This window comes from Sminthopsis crassicaudata, chromosome 1 (genome assembly GCF_048593235.1).
Source record: "Sminthopsis crassicaudata isolate SCR6 chromosome 1, ASM4859323v1, whole genome shotgun sequence".
NCBI lineage: Eukaryota > Metazoa > Chordata > Mammalia > Dasyuromorphia > Dasyuridae > Sminthopsis > Sminthopsis crassicaudata.
The window spans coordinates 404647071-404668991 of NC_133617.1; the positions used below are offsets into that span (position 1 = coordinate 404647071).

Consider the following 21921-nt stretch of genomic DNA (forward strand, 5'->3'; position numbering starts at 1 on the left):
ACTAAAAAAGAATGTTGGGTTGAAAGTAAGAAAATCTTAACTCTTCCAGTTTCTACCGAAAATGTTTCTGCTTTTATAGAACAAAGAAAATAGCAGAAAAGGAAGATAGAGTTGAAATGCATTTCTAGATCTTACCTTAGCTAAGTTATTTAAATTCTCTGGGCTTCATTTCCTCATTTGTAAAATTTATAAAATGTAATATAGGACTTCTAAGGTTCTAGAAGTAGCTAGATGGTTCAGTGAATAGAGCGTTGGGAAGACCTGAGTTCAAATTTGAACCCAATCACCTATCAATTGTGTGACCCTGGGTCAATCCCTTAACCTGTTATTTTTAATCTACTGGAGAAGAAAATGGTAATTCCTCAATATCTTTGATAAGAAACCCCATACATGCTCGGGAAGAGTCAGATGTGACTGAACAATAACAAATGTCCTTTCCAACTTTAAATCTTCCTACAATTATTTAAAGAAAGAGAAGATGACAGAGCTGATACTAGTTAGGAGCTTAATGAATTCCAACTTTCACATTTTGATTTTTATATATACATGTTAATGTGCCCAATATCTCAAAGTCTGAAAATGAGGGCAGAAGGCAGACTAAATCTGAGCTACGGGGCATATAGACAATGGGTCAGGTTAGCCTGCTGCTATATAAAGCGGCATAACACATAATCTCTGCCCTAAAAGAATTTACAGGGTATGCAAAACGATATGAAAAGAAAAATCCTCATCATCAATAGACATTTATCAAACACCTATAAGGTACAAGGGACTATGTTAGACATTTTCTAAATAAATGAGTCAAATAAACTGCGTTATATACAGAAATGGGCTGTCTGAAAACAAAATGTTCATACTATGTGCTTTTAAGTTTAATCTCTATTTCCCCATAATTTCCTAAAGCCTAGATAATAATATATATATATATATTTTTAAAGTAATAAATCAAGTCTGGGTGTGTGTGGTACTTGTGGAGTTCTGAGGTGTAAATGTTCACACTGAAAATTTAACCATCAGCTTTGGAGATCAATCCTCTAACACATCCCTGGCTACAGGAGCTCAGTGGAATATGATATCAGAGAAGGCAGGAAAAGCTTAGTCAAGGAGGTTGAATTTTGGATGAATTTTAAAAATGGATGGATATAGATTAGTAGAAAGAATAAGAAAAAGCATCAAAGAGGAGATAATTCTAGAGATTCAGAATGCTAAAGTAACTCTCCCTCACATCTTGCCTCATAAAAGCAATCTATTTTTGATGTCTCCTCCACCTCTTCTAATACCTAGATTTTCAAGGTTTAGTTTGAGTGCTGTGTCTGTGTCTTACAAGAAGCCTTCCTGATCCCCCACCTGCTAATTATTAGCTGAGATTTACATACACAAAAGTGACAAAATTTATAGCAAGCAAAGATAAAACATTTACTTAACTGTGGACATGTCCTTTCTCTCTCCTCTACTATAAGCTTCTTGAGAGAAAGGACTGTAATCATTTTTTATCTTTGTCTCCCAAGGTCTTAAATAGTTAACAGTTATAATTAAGTTTTATTTAATAGTTAAGTACTTAATAATGATTCTTATTGAATTGAATGTTAGCAGCCAGGATAATTCAAAGAAGAAAAAAGGAAACAAGCATTTCTTAAGTACCTCCTATGTCCTGGGCTCACAACAAACTGGGAAAAGATGCTGTTATCATCTAGTTATTAAGCAGTTGAGGAAACTGAGGCAGAGGTTAAATGACTTGCTCAGAGTCACATAGCTACTAAGAGTCTGAGTCTGGATTTGAATTTTAGCACTCTAGACCTAGCACTCTATTATACCACTCAGCAACCTGGTTAACCAAAATATGCAAAGGAATTTATTGAGACAAAAGGATATCAAGTTATTTTCTTTATTTAAGATACTCATATTAGTACAGATAAGAACTTTCCAGTGGAGATGTGCAGTTCAAATGTGAATAATGATTCCACTCTGGAGATTCATTATTCTGAATAATAAGGAAATAGATATGACCATCAACGGAACTCTCTGCCTATCCCCGACATTCAAATTGCAAAAATCTATATGACACCCCATGAATTCCCAGATTCTGAGTTTCTGGTTTGAGTATTTCTGGCATTTGTATTGCCTTGCAGTTGATAGGTACGGAAATGTAAGTAAACTTCCTAATGAGTTTCATAAATAGCACCTAATTTCTTTAACAAGCACAAAGGAGAAAAACCAGCTACTATAAAATACTAAACTTGGTTAAGTATTTTAACATTCTAAGCCTCTTCATCATTCCCTGCCAAGTTCTTCATTCCTGGTTTTGGAAATTCACTGAGCCAACCTGACCTTTGGGTCTTAGTGATGACTCTGTCCTTCCTAAGCCGAGGTGGAGGAGTGAGGTAGACCGATGGTTGCACAAAACCTTTGGAGGTCCAGCTCCAGAGTGGAGAGAGCACTGGACTGGGATTCAGAGATTCATGTTGGAGCCTTGGCTGTGTTATCTTTGGCAGATTCCCTAAGCAATTGTGCCTCAATTTTTTCATCTCTAAAATAATAGTAAAACCTTGCCACATCTAACTCATAGGACTCTGAACTGCAAATGAGATAGTATATGTGAAAGTAGGTTTCCTTCATTCTGGTAGGCTAAATCTAATAAGAATTAATAAGGAAATAAATGTAAAATCCTATATATTTGAAAAAAACCTGCCCAAGTGCAGGATGAAAAAATGGGGATAACATACACACACACACATACACACACACACGGGAGTTTTAGTGGGCAGTAAGCTCAGTACGACTCACCTACATAAAGTGCAAAAAGTGCAAAATTAAACTTCATTAATAGAAATAAAGTGCCCAGAATGAAACAGTTCAATTGTCAGAGGGCTTTGAAAAATTGTAGAAAATGGTCAAGTCCACAGATAACTAGAAAGTTTAGTTCTGGACATCATATTTTGAAAAGAAGATTGACAAGTGCAGGGAAGGATTGCCATGCTTCTTTTAGGTCATTTAAAAGAACCTAGGAGATGGAGAAAAGCCAGGAAGTTGCCTGAGATCTTTCCAGTTTACTCTGAAATGTTAAATCAAGCTTCTAAATGGGTTCTGGAGTGACAAAACAGAAAAGACTGAGTGAAACAAATTTCCAGCTTAAGATAATTTAGAAGGACTTCAAAAAAGGCCTGTCTCTCTTGGGTAAAAGGAAACCAGAGCCCAGTGGTTGGGCAAGCTAATTGGCAATTAGCCCGACTCAGCAGACTAATTGTCAGGTCTCCAGTTCTAATGCGGAAGACAATGCCAGCTTTGGGATCCCGGCACAACTGGTATGACAAGGCCAGGAAGCTTGAGATAGTTCTCCTTGTGCCCCAGAAGCAGAGCTCAACTTTAAAAAAAAGAATAAAAAAACCAAAAAGTGCCTTCTATGAAGAGAAGGTTCATGATAGGGAAGATCAAAACACAAACTTGGAAGAGGATATCAATGGCAAAATACCTATATGAGAAGCCTCAAAGAAGAATATGTGAATTAGTTTCAAGCCTGAAAAGTCCTCTTGGAAGAACTCAAAAAGGATTTTAAAAATCAAGTAAGAGAGGTAGAAGAAAAATTAGGAAAAGAAATTGTAAGAGAATTATGAAAAAATATTGACTGAAGAATGAATCCAGGATATTTAACCTAGAGAAGAAAAAAATTCAAGAAGGAGACTGATCTCTGAATTCAAAGATCTGGAGGCATCTTTGGCATGGGGTTTAAATTTGTTTTTCCTTGGTTCTAGGGTGCAAAGTAGATAGAAAAGGTGGAAGTATTTGAAAGGCAGATTTAGGCTGGATGTAAGGGAAAATTTCCTAACACAATTGTACAAAAGTGGAATAGAGTGACTCATTAAGTGGCAAATTCATCATCATTATGTGTATTCAAGTGAATTTTGGAGGGTGTTCTTGTTCAAGTATAGATTGTTCCACGTGACTTCTGGCATCCCTTGGAATGCTAAGATTTTCTATGTTGAGGAAGAAGGAGATAGCACGGTATTAATCCTTACTTTGCCTACTTTATAATTTTACCTGGGACTATGGAGATTGATGGGATGTGGAAAACTATTTCTGGGCAACCTAAGTCTTCCCAGCCCATGCTAATCTAATTTCCTTTCGTTCATCCTATTGCTCATTCCAGCATTTTGGGGTAGTTTTTCTCTCCCCTTTTGGGAGCAAGAAGAGAGAAAAGAAAGGTTAGCTTCTCACTGCAGTCTCTCCTTTAGCATCTTCCCTTTGTTTTTACTCAGTACCAGGGAGGGGCCCCCTTAGATTGCAGCCCCCCCCAAAGGGAAAGGGCTCTTGGGTACATTCCAAAGATCAGACTTACTTGGCTGCAGCATCCTTTCTCAGCTGTTCGTGCTTCATTAGGAGATTTTTTCGGTCCTGAAATGCCTTCCTGACCTTGTACCCTTTGTAGACAGCCTGGATTTTGAAAGCAGCAATGTCTTGAATAGCTGCTATTGACAGAGCTCCGTGTTCCAACATGAATTGAATTACTTCATGGTGCTCCCCAAGCAAAGCATAATCAAGAGGTGTATACCTAAAACAAGAAAATAATATTCAATCATAAGAACAATGTAATTCAAACTACATTTTGGTTAATAGTTAGGTCTAAATTAGTGAGAATAATCAATCCCCTGATGTACTTGAATGTATTCAAATTCGCACTATTCCAATTTATGCAAAATATGGTAATTGGTTCCAGCCCAATGGGAATGTGCAGTTCAAATTGGAATAATGATACCACTTGGAGATCAATTATTCCCAATAATAGGGATCTAGCTATCACCATCAATGGAACTCTCTGCCTATCCCCGACATTCAAATTGCAAAAATCTATATGACACACTGTGAATTCCTTGATTCTGAGCTTCTGGTTTAAATTTCTTATTATATCTGACTCAGAGTCAAAACTATACATGGTTCAGGAAAGGTGGGTGGCATAGTCTGCTAACTCACACCGCTTTCTTACATTTTATTTTCCCTCTAGACTTATTTTGGGGAAGAATGGAAGAGAGGAATTAAAGAAGGCAGAAAAGGCCACTTAGAGTCAGCAAAGACCATCAGAAAAATGATTCTAGAATTTTTTAATGTAACCTGTGGCTCAGAGCCCCAAGTTCTGGGACTATGTGGACTACATTCAATTGTAGGAACTTTTCAGTCTTCAAGGGAAGTCTATCTAGTCTGCTAAATCCAAACCACTACCCTGTGGTCCCCATAGAAGGGAAAAGTACTTGAGGTAAAAAGATTATCTCTCATTAATGAGCCCTAAGCTGCCACAGGGACCTATTATTGTCTTCTAGGCTTACTGCAATACACCCAGGGGTGGTGATTTCCTACAAGGGAATTTTGATCTTAAGATTGCTACAGAGTCAACTCCATTTTTTCCATGAGAAGTGCTCAGGCCACATAACTCATGGCAAAGGTGCAGGGCAAAAGTGGGCTCTTCTACACTGTGACTCTTAGATAGTCTCTCTCCTCTTGGCATCTGTGACAGCACTCTTAATCAAAGAGCTAGACTTACAGAGAGCATCAAATGTCAGACAAAAGTTCTCTTCAACCAGGTGGTTTGCTTGATTTAATGAATCCCTTGCTTATTACTCTCCCTGGATCCTACTTACAATTTTCCATGTCAAGAAATGACCCCAAATATCCCACAGCTGATCTCCAGGACACCCTGTGGAAAATATGCCTCATCCTATAAAAGCTATTTGAATGATAGTCTCTGTGTTTTCTCTGCTGCCACTTCTTGTTTCGCTACTGGGATGTTCTTTTTTTTTTTTGCCCAGATGTTCCGATGTTTTATTGACACAGGAATAGATAAAAATTCTTCTTCTTTTAATTAGACTGAGCCAATTCAAGGGTTAAACTTTTATTTGCCGAGGAATTAGTGTGGAAAGCAATAACAAAGATAGCTATTTTTATATAGGTGTAGAGATAATCTTCAGTTAACCCCTTCCGACCTTGTCTCAAATCTCTCCTTATTTCTCCTGGGAAAGTTCTGCCTCCTATTTAACCCTTTCTCATGTGTATGAAAGAAAAATAAGGCCTCAATCAATTCTTTAGACTTTACTTAACTCCTTGAATCCTGGGTTCTCTCGGGATAAAGCATTATTTATCTCAGACTGCATTTTTCAAATCCAGGAGATTAATCCAGGAGGGAAAAAAACCCCAAACATTTTGCTCTCCCTGTGATACATTTCTTCATTTTCTTCCTCTTCCTTCTTTCTATAGTACTTTAAGGTTTTCAAAGCACGTTACATACACGATCTTATCTGCTGTCATGACTAAAAGGCTATAAAATGTATTTTCAGATAGGGAATCAGACATTGGATCAGATCTGAGTTCAAGTCCTGACTAAGACAGATTCTGGACAAGTCACTTAATCACTTAGCCTCAGTTTCTTTATTTGTAAATTATCTCACAGAGGTGAAAGGATCAAATGAGATATAAAATCCATAAAGTGCTTGATAAACCCTAAAGCACTATCTAAATGTCAGTTGCTACTACTACTACTACTGCTGCTGCTGCTACTGCTACTAGTATCAGTGCTATTACTACTACTGCTGCTGCTGCTACTAATACTATTACTACTGCTATTTCTGTTATTGCTAGTGCTACTAGTATTACTACTGCTGCTGTTGCTACTGCTGCTGCTATTGCTATTAGTATTCTTGCTGCTGCTGCTTCTGTTACTGTTATTAGTATTACTACTGCTGCTGCTGTTACTATTACTAATATTATTGCTATTACTACTACTGCTACTGCTACTAGTATTGCTGCTGCTATTACTATTAGTATTACTACTGCTGCTGCTACTTTTGTTACTGCTAGTGCTACTAGTATTACTGCTATTACTACTGCTGCTACTAGTACGACTACTACTATTACTTGTTAGAATTCTTATGGGGTGCTAAGTCAGTGGAATTGATAGAGACAATGGTTGTTTAACATGTTGCTTAACAGTTCTCTAGATGTACTTAATATTTATTAGAGTTCCACAAGATTCATACCTTTAAGAGAGCATATATAAGCTAGGAGCCTCAACCAGGATGCACTTCGGGAGATTCAGATCCAGGATTCAGTGGAGGAGCTTCAGAAGCCAGAGAAGGCAGTCAGGCAGAATGAAGGAAGACAGAGAAGTAGTAGCTGTCCTCTGGAGAATACTGAAACCAAGATCTGGAAGGCCTCCAGAAAACTAGCCAAGCCCCAAGTGAAGGAGACAAGACTTTGAAGGAGACAATAAAGGATTTGGACTTTTAATACCTGGCTGCATTTGGGGTGATTGCTCTGAACTGAAACTAAGGCTGCTTCCAGAAGCCCCCCAAGAAACCTGCTCCCAGAAAAGATTATATTTTAGAGAAGAACATTACAATTAGTACTGCTGCTGCTTCTCTTACTGCTATTGCTTCTCTTACTGCTACTACTATTACTACTGCTGTTAGTTCTGCTATTGCTATTGCTACTAATGTTAACTACTGCTGCTGCTGTTACTACTATTACTGCTATTACTACTGCTGCTGCTACTACTACTATTGTTACTGGTACTACTACTACTACTACTACTACTATTAGTACTGCTACTGCTATTGCTGCTAATATTATTAGTGTTACTATTGCTACTACTGCTGCTACTATTGCTATTAGTATTACTGCTGCTACTACTACTGCTGCTGCAGCTGCTATTAGTACTATTAATGCTGTTACACTATTATGGCTACTAGTATTACTAGTAGTGTTGTTACTATTTCTATTGCAACTAGTATTACTACTACTGTGGCTGCTATTGCTATTAGCATTACTGCTATTGCTACTACTCTTGTTACTAGTATTATTACTATTGCTACTACTACTGTTATTTTTACAGTTATTACTACTACTACTAATGCTATTGCTACTAGTATTACTACTTCCCATTTGTTTGTTAGTGTTGCTTATTACTAGTTTCACGTGAAAAATGAACTGCATTTTAAAATAAGCATGCAAATAAAAATGTAGAAGAAGCTAAGTGGTTTAGCGGACAGAAAAGTGAGCAAGATATGAGTTCAAGGGGCAGCTAGGTGGGCAATGGATAGAGTCCTGATGTCAGGAAGACCTGAATTCAAATTTGGTCTCAGACACTTAACACTTCCTAGCTGTGTGACCCTGGGTAAGTCACTTAACCCCAGTTGTGAGTTCAAATCCTGCCTCAGTTATTGGCTATGTGACTCTGAACAAGTTTCTGTCTTTCTCTCTTGTATTTTGCATTTCGAAGGGAGGCAATTGGGGTTTAAATGACTTACCCAGGATCATACAGCTAGTTGGCTAGTCTGAGGTCAGATTTGAACTTAGACTAATGAAGAGGAAATTAGAACAATAGTTAGGAGCTACTTTGCTCAACTTTATGCCGATAAATTCGATAACTTAAATGAAATGGAAGAATACCTTCAAAAATATAGCTTACCCAGATTAACAGAGGAAGAAGTAAGTAGTTTAAATAGTCCCATCTCAGAAAAAGAAATAGACCAAGCTATTAACCAACTTCCTAAGAAAAAGTCCCCAGGACCAGATGGATTTACAGGTGAATTCTACCAAACATTTAAAGAACAACTAACTCCAATGCTATGTAAACTATTTGAAAAAATAGGGATTGAAGGAGTCCTACCAAATTCCTTCTATGACACAGACATGGTACTGATACCTAAACCAGGTAGATCGAAAACTGAGAAAGAAAACTATAGACCAATTTCCTTAATGAATATTGATGCTAAAATCTTAAATAAGATATTAGCAAATAGACTTCAGAAAATCATCCCCAGGATAATACACTATGACCAAGTGGGATTTATACCAGGAATGCAGGGATGGTTTAATATTAGGAAAACTATTAGTATAATTGACCATATTAATAATCAAATTAATAAAAACCATATGATCATCTCAATAGATGCAGAAAAGGCATTTGATAAAATCCAACATCCATTCCTACTAAAAACGCTTGAGAGTATAGGAATAAATGGACTATTCCTTAAAATAATAAGGAGCATATATTTAAAACCTTCAGTAAACATCATATGTAATGGTGATAAACTAGAACCTTTCCCTGTAAGATCAGGAGTGAAACAAGGTTGCCCACTATCACCATTACTATTCAATATAGTACTAGAAACTCTAGCCTTGGCAATAAGAGCCGAGAAAGAGATCCAAGGAATTAGAGTAGGAAATGAAGAAATCAAATTGTCACTTTTCGCAGATGACATGATGGTATACTTAGAGAACCCCAAAGACTCTGCTAAAAAGCTATTAGAAATAATTCAGAATTTTAGCAAAGTCGCAGGATACAAAATAAATCCACATAAATCCTCAGGATTTTTATACATTACCAACACAATCCAACAGCAAGAGATACAAAGAGAAATTCCATTCAAAATAACAGTCGATAGTATCAAATATTTGGGAATATATCTACCAAAGGAGAGTCAGGAATTATATGAGCAAAATTACAAAACACTTGCCACAAAAATAAAGTCAGATTTAAATAATTGGAAAGACATTCAATGTTCTTGGATAGGCCGAGCGAATATAATAAAGATGACAATACTCCCCAAACTAATCTATTTATTTAGTGCTATACCAATCAGACTCCCAAGAAACTATTTTAATGACCTAGAAAAAATAACAACAAAATTCATATGGAAGAATAAAAGGTCGAGAATTGCAAGGGAACTAATGAAAAAAACGTCAGAGGAAGGTGGTCTAAGTGTACCTGATTTAAAGCTATATTATAAAGCAACAGTCACCAAAACCATTTGGTATTGGCTAAGAAATAGACTAGTTGATCAGTGGCATAGGTTAGGTTCACAGGACAAGATAGTGAATAAAAATAGCAATCTAATCTTTGACAAACCCAAAGATCCCAAATTTTGGGATAAGAATTCATTATTTGACAAAAACTGCTGGGAAAACTGGAAATTAGTATGGCAGAAACTAGGCATGGACCCACATTTAACACCACATACTAAGATTAGATCAAAATGGATCCAAGATTTAGGCATAAAGAACGAAATCATAAATAAATTGGAGGAACATGGGATGGTTTACCTCTCAGACTTGTGGAGGAGGAAGGAGTTTGTGTCCAAGGGAGAATTAGAGACCATTATTGATCACAAAATAGAGCATTTTGATTACACCAAATTAAAAAGTTTCTGCACAAACAAAACTAATGCAAACAAGATTAGAAGGGAAGTAACAAATTGGGAAAAAATTTTTACAGTTAAAGGTTCTGATAAAGGCCTCATCTCCAAAATATACAGAGAATTGACTTTAATTTATAAGAAATCAAGCCATTCTCCAATTGATAAATGGTCAAAGGATATGAACAGACAATTTTCAGATGATGAAATTAAAACTATTTCCACTCATATGAAAGAGTGTTCCAAATCACTATTGATCAGAGAAATGCAAATTAAGACAACTCTGAGGTATCATTACACACCTGTCAGATTGGCTAAAATGACAGGAACAAATAACGATGAATGTTGGAGGGGCTGTGGGAAAACTGGGACACTGATGCATTGTTGGTGGAGTTGTGAAAGAATCCAACCATTCTGGAGAGCAATCTGGAATTATGCCCAAAAAGTTATCAAAATGTGCATACCCTTTGACCCAGCAGTGCTACTACTGGGCTTATATCCCAAGAAAATACTAAAAAAGGGAAAGGGACCTGTATGTGCCAAAATGTTTGTGGCAGCCCTTTTCATAGTGGCTAGAAGCTGGAAGATGAATGGATGTCCATCAATTGGAGAATGGTTGGGTAAACTATGGTATATGAATGTTATGGAATATTACTGTTCTATAAGAAATGACCAACAGGAGAAATACAGAGAGGCTTGGAGAGACTTACATCAACTGATGCTGAGTGAAACGAGCAGAACCAGAAGATCATTATACACTTCAACAATGATACTGTATGAGGATGTATGCTGATGGAAGTGGATTTCTTCAACATAGAGAAGAGCTAATCCAATTCCAATTGATTAATGATGGACAGAACCAGCTACATCCAGAAAAGGACTGGGAAATGAATGTAAACTGTTATTTTTACCTTCTGAATCCAATTCTTCCTGTGCAACAAAAAAATTCGGTTCTACACACATATATTGTATCTAAATTATACTGTAATATATTTAACATATATAAGACTGCTTGCCATCAGGGGGAGGGGGTTGGGGGAGGAAGGGAAAAAATCTGAATAGAAGTAAGTGCAAGGGATAATGTTGTAAAAAATTACCCATGCATATGTACAGTCAAAAAATGTTATAATTATAAAATAAAAAAAAAAAAAAAAAAAAAAAAAAAAAAGATTTGAACTTAGAGTTCTCCCGACTTCAGGACTGGTGCTCTATCCACTGCGCCACCTAGCTGCCCTTGTCACTTACTCTCTTTTAGTCTTTTTCCTTATTTGTAAAATTGGAGAGTTTGACTCAATGACTAGCATCCCTTCTCGTTCTAAACTCTATGATCCTTTTTTAGGGATCCTTTTGAATCTTGAAGCCAGAAAGACTTGAGTCCTAATCCTGTCTCTGACACATACTAGTTGTGTCTCCCTAGGATAAATCACAACTTCTTAGTCATCCATGTACTTCTCTAAACCTGTAAATTATTAAGAGCATAGTTAAAAGGAGTTTCCACCTCAAGAAGTTACTCACCAATAAATCACATATCTGGACCAAACTAAAAAGCAAAACAAAACCTGAAATAAGGAACCGGATTAACGTTTTAATAATTTAATTTTTATGTACAATATAAATGTGGGTTCTGATATAGTGGAAGGAGCATCAGTTCTAGAGTCAGAAACACTCATCTTTCTGAATTCAAATTCAGTCTGAGCCACTTCCTAGCTGTGTGATCCTGGGCAAGTCACTTAATCCTGTTTGCCTCAGTTTTCTCATTTGTAGGATGATCTGGAGAAGGAAATGACATCTCTGCCAAGAAAACCCCAAATGGGGTGATGGAGAGTTGGATACCATTGGAAAATGACTAAACAAAAAATAATGCAAATTTAATTACCCATAGGGTTCCACATGCCATGTGCTCCAAAAGTCATAGTACAATTTTAGGCTTTCAGAACACCTTGTATGGTTAAACATAAACTAGTTGGTGTTACTTCTGCTTATAGAGCTTAACTTGGCCAAATTTTGTTTCTAAAGAATAGCAATCATCTCAGTCTATGGAAAACAGAAGCAAGGAGGTGAAGTTTGGGGTTTATTTTGCTACTATAGAACAAAGAAGCCCCGTAGAGAAGTAAGATAGAATTGAAGTGCATTCAGCAATTGACCACACTGTGATTATCGTCATGGAGTCTGTCTTCATCCCAAATTCAATTCAGCAACATTCAAGCACAGTGAATATTATCCCTGGTATCAGAGTGTGGCTGTCAGGCATTTATTGACTGAAAGCCAGAAGTAGCAGACAAAAATGAAGCCTACAAAGTCCATCAAATGAAATGGTTAGTGTCAATGCATGAGAAGGTAAAATTAAGACCTCCTTGATGGTAACCAGGAAGGATGCAAAGCAGATAAAGACAAGAAGGGGAGACACAATTGGACTTGCCATATAGGAATTGGTGGATGGGATGATAAAGAGTGCCTAAACTGAAATGTCAGGAAGAATAAAAGCAAAGCCAGATCACTGAAAACCACACATCTTGGGATGCACACGATGGAACGTTAAATGGAGCTGGGAGGCTGCCATTTGAATTTTATAACTATAGGTTTGCAAGGATAAGCAAGGGGACTTTTTTTCTTCTGCTGCTTGAGAACTTTCCTCGCAATTGAGGCACACTACCTTTTTCCAAGGAGCGGGGGAGCAGGGTGGTAATCTGCCTTGATTCAAGTCAGAATTGCCTGCCTTTGGAAAAATCCCTTATCTTCTATGGGTTGTTTTCTTTATTTGTGAAATCAGATTGTCATTCCTAGCTCTGAGATTCCATGACTAACTTCAGTCATTTCAGTTGTACCTGACTCTTCACGACCCTATTTAGCATTTTCTTGGCAAAGACACTAAAGTGGTTTGCCATTTTTTTCCTCCATCTCATTTTACAGATGAGGAAACTGAGGCAGTGTTAAATCACTTGCCCAACCTTACAGATCTGAGGCCAAATCTGAACCCAGGAAAATGAGTTTTTCTGACTTCAAGCCCAGCACTCACTGTGACACTTAACTGCCCCGGTATGTGTGGTAGTATGGAGGAAACGTATAAAATCTGTATTTTGTGAGTTGGGAGAAAACATTCCCCTAGAAATTGTAGCCTTAGAGATCAAAGAAATGTAGCATGTTGGATTTCATAAAGACAGATTTTCAGTATGATTTCATCTTGACTTGATAATTTATGAAATTACATAAAGTCATGTCCAGTTTTGTGGGTAATCTGTGGGAAAGTTCATGATGGCAGAAGGAAACAGGGGTGTAATCATTCTTTAATAAACTACAGGAAAGTGCAGAGACAAAGCAGCAGTTAGTTGATTGTTGTCTTTTGTCCTTGGAGAGGACCAAAATGATATCAGTGTTTAGAGTCAGGTTCAGAGTATCTCACCATGGCTCATGAGACCCATATAACTCAGAATGCCCTATCACAGGTTGGGCATAAATAGTCCATGTGAACATTTGAGGTGGATTTTCTAAATTTGTAATCTCACATTTCTTTTGAGCTTCTTCAGAGGCAGATGATGTGAGGACAGGAGGGAATAGTGAAGGAAGGCAGGACTATGAGGAGGAGGATGGCAGGGGAAAATATTACTCTTATAGCCATGAATTCGAGTTGGGAGCACTTGACAGAATGAACCCTGTGGAGATGGAAGAATACTAGGGAGAGGAGCAGTGGTTTGAGAGCTCATTTTTATAGGGTTATTTTGGGGGAAAGGAAATAGACTCACTCTAATCCGTGTCATCTTGGGCTTATTTATTAAGATATTCAAATCATCTCAAAGTTGTCACTAAGATTTTAGAGTTCACATGTCCACATCTTCTCAAAATTGGCAATCTGCTGGTCTTTTCTACAGAGGTCTGAAATTAGTCTGGGACTTAAATTTCAGGACCAAAAGGCTCTGATAGCAGTGTCTATATGGATGGCATCCATGTTACCAGAATGTAAATATTGGTTAATATATAATATATAATATATATATATATATATATATATATATACAATATAAATTATAATACAATTTAAGTTATGCTTCTTTGATCTTTGGGATGTTTGTATATGGCTTTCAGATTCCCCTTTGCAATAGTATCTTATGCTATTATCCCTTACATTAGTTACTTCTAAACTTTTTATACTGACTTAGAAGTATGCATGCTTGTGTGTATGTGTGTGTGTGTGTGTGTGTGTGTGTGTGTGTGTGTGTGTGTGTATGTGTGTGTGTTGGGGGAGTGAGGTGGTCAGAGGGACCAGAACAATAATCAATTTTAACGCACATCTCAAAAGAAAGCCTCTGCTATATTAGACCTAGCCCTTGGGTCATGCTAGACATTTTAATGATGTGATGAGACTCCAGGGAAATAGCCCATTTGGAACTGACCAGATCTTGACAACACAAAGGTTATTCCAAAGTTAAGACATTCTCCATTCCTCGTTCACATCATGTCATCCTGTCTTCTGAAATAAAGCAAGTTGCCTAGTAGCCTTATTTGATGGGTCCCTTTTGTCACCTGTTCTAAAACTGTGTAAAATCCTATATGTGTTTGTATCTCCCTCTGTTCTACAAAGTTGTAGCCACCTGACAGCTGTCCATCAACTGATGCTAATTAAACTTTTGATCTTCTAGCCTTGCCTCTTGATTTATTGACCTCCAGTCAAGCCTAGGTAGAAGGAATTATCTCAAGGATGATCTTAGAATCTCTGGGCTGAGGAATTCCCCATCAGTAGCTAAGACCTGAATCACAATCAGACATTTTTCACCATGTCCTTGTTTTAATCAACAATATAACTGACATTCAGACAGTTTACAAAAGCAAACAGTGAGTTGTTAATTATCTTGCAGAAGAAGAAAACCACCTGGGTTCAGGTTGCTACCTTAACTCCATCCCTTCTCTGACACTAAGTGTGTGACCACAGGCAAATTAGTTAACATTTTTAAGCATCAATTTCTTCATATGTAAAATGGGATCATAACCATAATTACCTACTTTGTATGGTTGTTGGACAGAAAGTACTTTGACAATGAAATCTTAAGTCTTTTTATAAATGTTAAACTATTGCTACTCTTGTAGTTTTATGCCTGGTTCATTCCCTTTTCCTTCTTTATTGTCTTCAAAGAGAAAAAAGCCCTATCCTTTTCTCTTTTACTTGTTCAACCTGAGACTCTTGAGCATCAAGTGAATTTCACTTACGGCCAAATTCCTCTAGGAGAGAAATCAAACAGATTAGGTTCTATAACTTATTAGTTGTGTGATCTCAAGAAAACCTTCTAACCTCTGAGTTTTTGTTTCCTCATCTGCACACTGGGAATACTTACAGCTTGTACTTCCTGCCTCACAGAAATCTTGGAAGGAAACTGCTATATAATTGTCAATCACTATTTTGCAGTGGCCTTAATTGTCCAAATGAAATGTGTGTGTGTTCTATACAGGCAACCTGGTGCATTGGTGGATTTTTCATTTGCTGTTTCAAATATCTGCTGTATGTTGGACCTCTTAGACTCTCTCCTTCCCTAATAAATGACTATTTTTATTTTTTTTCTAATCACTGTGGGTTATAGAGCCACTGGCTTATATAAGGAAGAATATGTGGGTGATCTTCCCCATGCAACTAAATCAATTCCATGCATTTTATTTCCTGGTAAACTTAAAAAGTAGATGGGAAGAGGGATGGGAGAGGAAGCTTACTCTTGGAGAGTAAGGCAGAGAAAAAGAAGAAAAGATATATATTTATCTTCACTTTGGCCTGAGCTTTCTTATTCAATAAGATGTGGCCTGACCTTGGGCTTATTGCTACATCCTTCCTAAGGGCTGCACCACATCCTTATTGCTCACTAACCCATTTAACTAGATCCTATATTATAATTTTCACTCAATTTTAACCTAAAAACCTCAAACCCTGACCTTGGTTCTGCTTCCTCACCCTACCTCTGATCTGCATTTCTTATTCTATATGGGCCCAACCCTATAGCTTAGCCTGGCTATGGTCTCCTTGCTGCTGGTTCTTGACTCACAACTGATAGACATTCTGGATCCCTTACTTCCTCATTTGTAAAATAGGAGGGTTGGACTAGATAAACTATAAAAATTTTGTGCTTTTCACTGGCCAGTGTAGGCAGAGCTGAGTATAGCATTCATTCACCCTTTATTCATGATATCTTCAGTGTCATTTCACTGATTTTAATTTCATTAATTTCTGTTCAACAATATAGAAATCTATGTGTTTTGTCTTTGGGGTTTGTTTTTCATCCAGAAAACAAGAATGTATACTGAGCAGGGTGGTGAGTTTTCACAGAAATTTACCTTTCTTCATTGTTTTCCATCTGATTGGGAAAAGCTGCAAAACTGAGTAGCAGTTTTATAGCATCAAGGTAGCCATTGTTACAGGACCAATGCAGTGCTGTTCTGCCCTGTGAACAAGAACAAAAAGCAAACACTTGTAAAGCAAAAGAAGAGTGTGTCAGATTTTAAAAGAATACATTATAATGCCAGCTTAAAAAGACAGATATCTGCATGCATATTCAGTTTAAATAGCAAAAATGCTTGGGAGTTGGGGTGAGGGAGGGTGGAAAAGAGAAGGGAAGAAATCAAGTCTCAGAAAGATTGTTTTTGAACTTGAGTTTTTAATACAATTGGAAGGAAGGACACAAACATTTATTAAGCACCTACTATAGAAACCAAATGCTAAGAACTTTACAAATATAATCTTATTTGATCCTCATAACAATCTTGGGAAGTAGGTATTATTATTATTATTCCCATTTTACAGTTGAGGAAACTGAGGCAGACAGATATTAAATGATGTACAGCATCACAAATCTAGTAAACTTGAGGCTGGAATTGAATTTAGGTCTTCCTAATTTTATGATTGAAGAATTACCTTATCTGAAGTATAGTCTTTTAAAAAAGCCTTTGATGAAGGCAAATCTTTATTATTAGCTCACTTTCAATTTTGTTTAAACAGCTAAAAGATTTTCAGAGTCAATTTTGGAGGAAAAAGTACATAGGTAATCAGACTGGGTAATACTTCTTAGATCCTAGGGTGATACAATAAAGACTGATTTTCTTACATAACTCCTGAAACTTGTTTTGGTAGCTAGTTTCCCAAAGTCACTATAAGTTGGAGATAAATCCTATAGAATCTATAAGCTCAGAGACTGAGGATGGGAACAGGATCTGGTATCTCTTTGATATTTGTTGTCTGATGGTTCAATCAGGCTTAACTCTTTGACCCTGTAGACGAGGGCTTTTTAAATCTTTTCCACTTGTGTTCTCTTTTTGCCAGAGAAAATTTTATATGACCTTTGGTCAAACATTTACTGATAATAAATTATAATTTTGTGATTCCCACATTAAGTTTCAAAACCCAACATGGGGTCTTGAATTTAAGAAGCTTTGCTGTAGACTATAGCATGTCCCAAATTAGTATCTAAGAGGTTTTCTTGGTAAAATACTAGAGGTATTTGCCATTTCCTTTTCTAGTAGATTTTGACAGAGATTAAGTGATTTGTCCAGGGTCACACAGCCAGTAGATGTCTGAAGTTGGATTTGAATTCAGATCTTTCTGATTCTAAGTCCTGTGCTCTATTCATTGAATCACCTATTTGCTCAAATGAGCAAACACCTACCTTCCCTTCAACTTATATGTTGCCTGAGCTCTGAGAAGTCAGGTGACTCCACTATTTTTTGAAAGAACAACATTAAGACACTCATTTTACAATATCACATCCAATTATGTTCCCTCATCTGATATGATTGATGTGTTTCTAAAATTTCTGGTCAAATATAAATCTGAAACAATTTGTTGGGTTTTGGATTTTTTCCGTATTGATTTCTACTACAGCCCCAAATCTTCATTTCTGATTGGCCTTCAAGAAAAACTTGATCTTTAAACTTCTCTGTCTCAGAATGTTTATCAAATAGTGAAATGTTTTCTTTGTATAAATACTGTGCTGCTCACACTAATAGTCCAGTTATTATAGCTTAATAATCAACTTTGTTCCACTTTTAGTCTATAATGGAGATGATAATATTAGAGGTTCCTTGCGGGCCAGGGCTGTGTTGCCATTGTATATCTCCCTTACCTCCACGGTACCTACTGTGCTTAACATGGTCATAGTAGGTGCTTAATAAATATCTGTTGAATGGATGAATGGGAAAAATATGTCATAACTTGAAATTTTAAAAATATATATAACATATGGGCAGCTAGGTGGTGAAGTAGATAGAGTAGTCACTCTATGGAGTCAGAAAGATTAATTTTCCTGAGTTCAAATCTGGCATCACACTTAGCCCTGTGATCCTGGGCAATTCATTTAACCCTGTTTGCCTCAGTTTTCTCATCTGAAAACTGAGCTGGAGAGGGAATTAACAAATCACTTAAGTATCTTTGCCACAAAAATCCCACTCTTGAAGAGAGGGACACAACTAAAATGACTTAATAATAATATGTAATATATCATATAATATAGCCATATAATTATAAGTATATGATTAAATAGATAACAAAATTAGGTAGCATTTATTTAATTTTTAAAAGGCTCCAGTCTTAAGAATGATAAAATATACTGAATGTATTACAGTAAAAATAAAATACCCAATCTCTACCTCTTTGTCTTGTATGTTAGGGTCTGCATTATTTTCCATGAGTAAGGCCATACAATTAATATAGCCTCCATATGCAGCACACTGCAAGGGGGTCCTTCCTGCATAATCTTGCACATTTGGATTGATTTTATTTTCAATCAATATTTGACAAACATCAGCATTTCCTCCCAGGGCTGCCCAGTGAAGAAGAGAATGGCCATCTTGGTCCACTAGATCCACCCTTGCTCCTCCTGTAATGAGAAAAACAAATGCTATTTAAAATGTCCAACAAATAGAAAAAAAAAGAATAAGGGATAGAATATAGACCTTGAAATTAGGAGGATGTGAGTTTGAGTCCCAACTATGACACTAATTAGCTGTATGACCCTAACCAAGTTACTTAGCATTTTAATGGCCTAGGCAACTTATTAAACCTATAAATTGTAGATCAGATGCCAGTCTATACTAATGCAGGGAATTTCTTCACCAGAAATTTTTTGATATTTGAAATTCCATTGACATTACAATCCTGCCTTTGGTAAAATGAAATTCTGTGTTCAAGATACTCAAAAATATCAGCATGTAAACATGACTAAAGAGTATGTTGACTCTGGAGTAGATTGAGGTATAGTAGATAATCTGTTAGCTTGGGGTCTCAAAGACTTGAGTTCCAGCTTTTATACTGGCCAAGTCATTTAACCTGTATGTGTTTTAGACTTCTCTTAAAGATTTATCTTCTATGTCAGAGAGATTGTGATCTCTATTGCTAAGGGAGTTCCCACAGTGGGAGTTCCTCATGCTGACAAATATCAGATCCTCCTTTTATTTGCAAAGTTCTTTGATTTAAAATATGTCTATCAGTTTTAGGGTAACTATGAAATAAAATCCCAATTTGATTGTACTCCCTATCTGGTTTACACATCTCTCTTTGCCATTTGATGAAAAGCTCTAAACCTAAATATCTCAATTGTACTATGCCCCATAAGGCTAAAATTGAATGAAAAGTGTACATACTTTATAAATGGAATTATCATCATCATCATTTTCATCTTGGAATAGTAGACCTAATTAATCTTGGAATTAGGAATGGATTCAAGTCTTTTATAACAAATAGTAGTGGTGTGATCTTGGGCAAATCATCTAACATTTCAGTGTCCTAGATCAAGACTTAAACTTTTTCCACTCTTGACTCTTTTTGCCTGAGAAATTTTGAGGTGACTCCATCTCGGGTTTCTGGCAGCATTTGTACATGTGCAGTACAAAGTGTGCTTATTGTGTGTTCAGAACCAAAGCTGCAGTGAAGTTATGCTATGCAACACAGGCAAGCACTGTCTGAAACCCTTTGGATTCATTACGCACTTGATTTTGAATTAATTCTTGGTCACGATCAGAAAATTTTTACTGTTGCCAATTTTTTTGAGACTCATATTTTCAGTTATGCAACCCCCACATAGGGGAGCAACCCCCCAGTTTAAGAAGTTTTGTTCTAGTGCACCCAGTAAGACTAAACTTCAGGGAAGGTGCTGAGTTTTCTTATCTGGGAGTTCTCTCAACCAATGAAATTACTGCTCCCATTCCTATTCCTATCCCTATAACAATTAGAAATATTATTATACAATAACTAGGGTATCTAGGTTTTCAGCCATACTTAATCAATCAACAATGGCTTTTTAAAAATGGCTGGAATTCTGGAAAGTAATTTGGAGCTATGCCCAAAGGGTTATCAAATTGCGTCTACTCTTTGACCCAGTAGTGTTTCTAATGGGATTATATCCTAAAGAGATCTTAAAGAAGGGAAAGGGACCCATATGTGCAAAAATGTTTGTGGCAGCCCTTTTTGTAGTGGCCTGAAACTGGAAAATGAATGGATGCCAATTGAATGGATTCATCAATTGGGGAATGGCTGAATAAATTATATGAATATTATGGGATATTAGTGTTCTATAAGAAATGATCAGCAGGATGATTTCAGAAAGGCCTGGAGAGACTTTTATGAACTGAATGTTTTTCCTATTCTTGATACCTCTTCTACTTAAATTCATAGATGCCATGAAGGGTATAACACCCTCCAAGATCTATAAAGAAATAAAGGGTTGGATGGAGGGAAAAACAAAGAATGGGATAAGAAAATAAGGGAGGGAATCCATGGTTGGGGGGAGATTAAGTAATGGCAAGGCAAGCTAAGGAGCAGAATTTAAGGAGAAGAGTTAGCAGGAACAAAGATCAGGAGTTGAATTATTAAGAAAAAAAGTATGGCTGGTAATCATTTATCTTAGACAAAGTCAAACAAAAGATTCAATCAAGAGAGAAATTTACATTATATGTAAGCCATACTAATGTGGTTTTAGATGCATGTTTCCATATGGGTAAATGCATGTGTCTGTATATATGCCTGAGTATGTATATGTAGATAGGTAAGCATGTTGCTCTATGTGTCTATGTATATATATATATATATATATATATATATATATATATATATATATATATATATATATATATATATGTGTGTGTGTGTGTGTGTATGGGGGGGTGTCTGTGGATGGGTATGAATGTATATGTATGTGTGTGTGTGAGCGGGGATATGTGTGTGTCTGTGTGTATCTATTAACTGTATCTGTGCTTAACTATGGCCTGCTTGGGAGAGGTGAGGGGAAAATAATAAAGTAAAAGAAGTGCGCAGCAGAGAACTAAAGAACCTACAACAAAGCAAAGAAAATATGGACACTCATGAATATAATTTCTTCTACTATTATATATCCTTTTAAAAATAATTTATTAATTTTATAATTATAATTTTTTGACAGTACATATGCATGGGTAATTTTTTTTACAACATTATCCCTTGTATTCACTTTTCCAAATTTTCCCCTCTCTCCCTCTACTCCCTCTCCTAGATGACAGGCAATCCCATATTATATATCCTTTCTTGAACAGGAAATTTATTGTTATATATTTTGAATCCTCCCTGACATTTTGCTGGGCACATAATGTTCCATTTAGGTTTGATTTTCTTTTCTGTCTTTTTTCTATTTTTTCTTAATAAATAGAAATTTAAAAAAAAGTTTCAGCCTCTCATCATTCTATATAAAACAGGATAGTCTGGGAATAACCAAGGTCCCAGGATGGGCATTTTAGCAATTCCTAAGAA

The 21921-nt window shown here is 36.5% G+C and overlaps 1 protein-coding gene across 4 annotated transcripts in view; it reads right to left on the reverse strand.

Annotated features, from left to right (window-relative positions):
* INVS (inversin) overlaps positions 1-21921 on the reverse strand; it is a 271870-nt gene that overhangs the window by 76187 nt on the left and 173762 nt on the right. For all 4 annotated transcript variants that reach the window (XM_074280074.1, XM_074280075.1, XM_074280072.1 and 1 more), the window contains 3 exons: positions 18792-19021; positions 16488-16594; positions 4334-4546 (listed from right to left, as the gene is read on the reverse strand). In XM_074280074.1, the coding sequence (XP_074136175.1) occupies positions 4334-4546; positions 16488-16594; positions 18792-19021 (550 nt within the window). The remainder of the gene's footprint in view (positions 1-4333; positions 4547-16487; positions 16595-18791; positions 19022-21921) is intronic.